Source organism: Halyomorpha halys, unplaced genomic scaffold (assembly GCF_000696795.3).
Source record: "Halyomorpha halys isolate HHAL.00 unplaced genomic scaffold, Hhal_1.1 Scaffold1087.1, whole genome shotgun sequence".
NCBI classification, from domain to species: domain Eukaryota; kingdom Metazoa; phylum Arthropoda; class Insecta; order Hemiptera; family Pentatomidae; genus Halyomorpha; species Halyomorpha halys.
In genome coordinates, this window is record NW_027115862.1 from 31,507 (window position 1) to 33,837 (window position 2,331).

A 2,331-nucleotide genomic window follows, 5' to 3' on the forward strand; every position below is an offset into this window, starting at 1 on the left:
GATTTTCTTTAATTTCGAAATAATATAACTTTTTCTCGAGTAGCAACACTTAGTTCAATTGTTTTTGGCATTAGGATCGGTTAAATTAAAACGAACTTAATTGATTGAAATATTTTATAATACTGATAGAAAAGAACAGGATTATACTCAAGCATAGAAACAAAAGCAAGTAAACAAACATAGTGTGCAAATACTTTTTCCTTGTGTTTATATTATATTTAAATAAATTTTTATTATGATCAATATTTTTAATTGAATTATACTGCTTATCAAGTTTTAATTGTACTCAATCTAGTTTATTATTGTTTAAATTCATTATATAAAGAAACGACAAGGTGTGCAAATACTTTCTTCGGTCACTGTAGAGTATATCGATACCAACGTATCGACTTTGGTACAATGTCCCAAATGAGAGAGTACCGCCGAAGTGGGACGTCTGGTCGCGTTAAACAAACCAAAATATTCAGATATCTTGATAATCCAGCTGCATTTTTAACAGACTTCATTTAGGGAGATATCATGAGAAATACATATTTGAGAAAAAGGCATTTGAGAACACATCGTAACTCCATAGGCTAGTTCGGATTTGTAATGAAAGATTTAAATGTAAACATAGAGTAATGTAGAATGAAAGATGTGACGTTAAAAATAAAATATATTCGACTCTATATATTCAATATACTGATATTGATAAATTCTTCTGTAGGAACCGGGCGCAATGGGACAAAGCCAAGCTATAATTGGCGGAAATAAGAGTCCTGAAGGAAATTGAAACTGTTGAAGATCGATTCGCATAATAATAATGGAAAAGAACCCGTTTTGGTCCACAGGGTTAATGCAAAATTGAAACTGGGCATAAGGCAAATTTTTGAATATTCTATAAACTGTTCTAGAGTTTAAACTGACCTAAGCCCTGAGAGTAGTTTTTGTTTTAGTTGACGTTTGTAGGAAAGGATGGCCTGTTGAAGTGGAACCATGTCAGTTTTGGGAAGTATGTAGAATTATTCCTCTTGACTCAGTACTTGTTTCTTTTTTCTAATGTACTTGAGACGATTTTGTGCTAAATATCACATCCAAGTACTAATTTCAATCAACTTCGCTTTTATGAGATTGACTATTAAATTTTGTGGTCTTCAGTACACATTTACCACTAACATTTTAAGGGATTATTTTGTAGGAGGTGTGTTTATATTTGGGAACACATTATTCAAACAGTAGTGGTTGTGCGGTTTGTGCTCTAAATTGTTCCTTTCCAAAGAATTATTTTACACATCTTAAAAAAAAAGTAAAACTCAGCAGAGGTCAACTCAATTCATTTTTGGCAATATTCAATTGCAATAATAAAACTGTAATGTAGAATATAAAAAAGTGGTGAAGAATAATGTACTGGCAACTTGTAATTATCCTTAGCAAACTCTCTTGGGCAATTTTTGGATAGTTCTCAACTGGATATTTCTTACCATTTCATTCTACCAGGTCAAATTTATTAAGCACATACCTTTCATTACTTTATCATTTATTGTAACCTCAACTTTAATAAAAGATATTTAAAATATTTTTTTTTCAGAGCAGCAAGCGGAACCGCAATCCTGCCCCTAATTATAGTTTTTTTGTATGGAATGGTGATGGGAAAGAACCCAAAGAGCCTGAAGATTGCACTCCTTTCTCAAGAAATTTCATATGATGGAGATCTTGGGATATGTAATGGTCTACCTGACAGCTACTTTGAAACACTTAATTGTACTTTACCAAGGCTCTTCACATGCCCATTTATAGATGAACTACATAAAAGGGACATAAATATTGTAATTATTACAAATCAGAATAACAAATATTCGATTAATAAATTATTGACTTCCTTTCCTTCCATTTTCTATCTATTCCATTGTTTACTAGACCCTGAATAGTTAGGCTATCTCATAGATTTATAACAAATACTTTATTATTTACTCCTCTTCTTATCAGGATACTTTTTATCCACAAAGTCCATTATTTGATCACAAGTATGCCTGTTTATCATTTTGCTGGATTCCATCTAAACTTCCGAATTGGAACCCGTCCCAAGGGTTTTTAAGATTTTTTATTGTGAGTCATTATTATTGATAACTGTTAATGATGAAGAAAGCTGTTTTCAGTTCTCAGACTTAATCGAGACATACCAAGTTCAGAGCAAGGAGGACTAACTTGGTATTTTGATCCTATTCTTGTTAAGAGCCTCAATCCATTTTTCATTAGGATACTCCTGGGATTTTGGCCCAGTTGGTCATGGATTAAGGTTACAAACCCTGGGAACCATCTTCTCTTATTCCTTCTTTCCTTGATTATTAAACA

General features: G+C 32.1%; 1 protein-coding gene across 3 annotated transcripts in view; it reads left to right on the plus strand.

The window, feature by feature from the left end:
* The window catches only part of LOC106688233 (ABC transporter G family member 20), a 36,464-nt gene that overhangs the window by 24,100 nt on the left and 10,033 nt on the right, over window positions 1-2,331 (plus strand). For all 3 annotated transcript variants that reach the window (XM_067052816.1, XM_067052817.1, XM_067052818.1), the window contains exon 9: window positions 1,568-1,805. In XM_067052816.1, coding sequence (XP_066908917.1) covers window positions 1,568-1,805 — 238 coding nt within the window. The remainder of the gene's footprint in view (window positions 1-1,567; window positions 1,806-2,331) is intronic.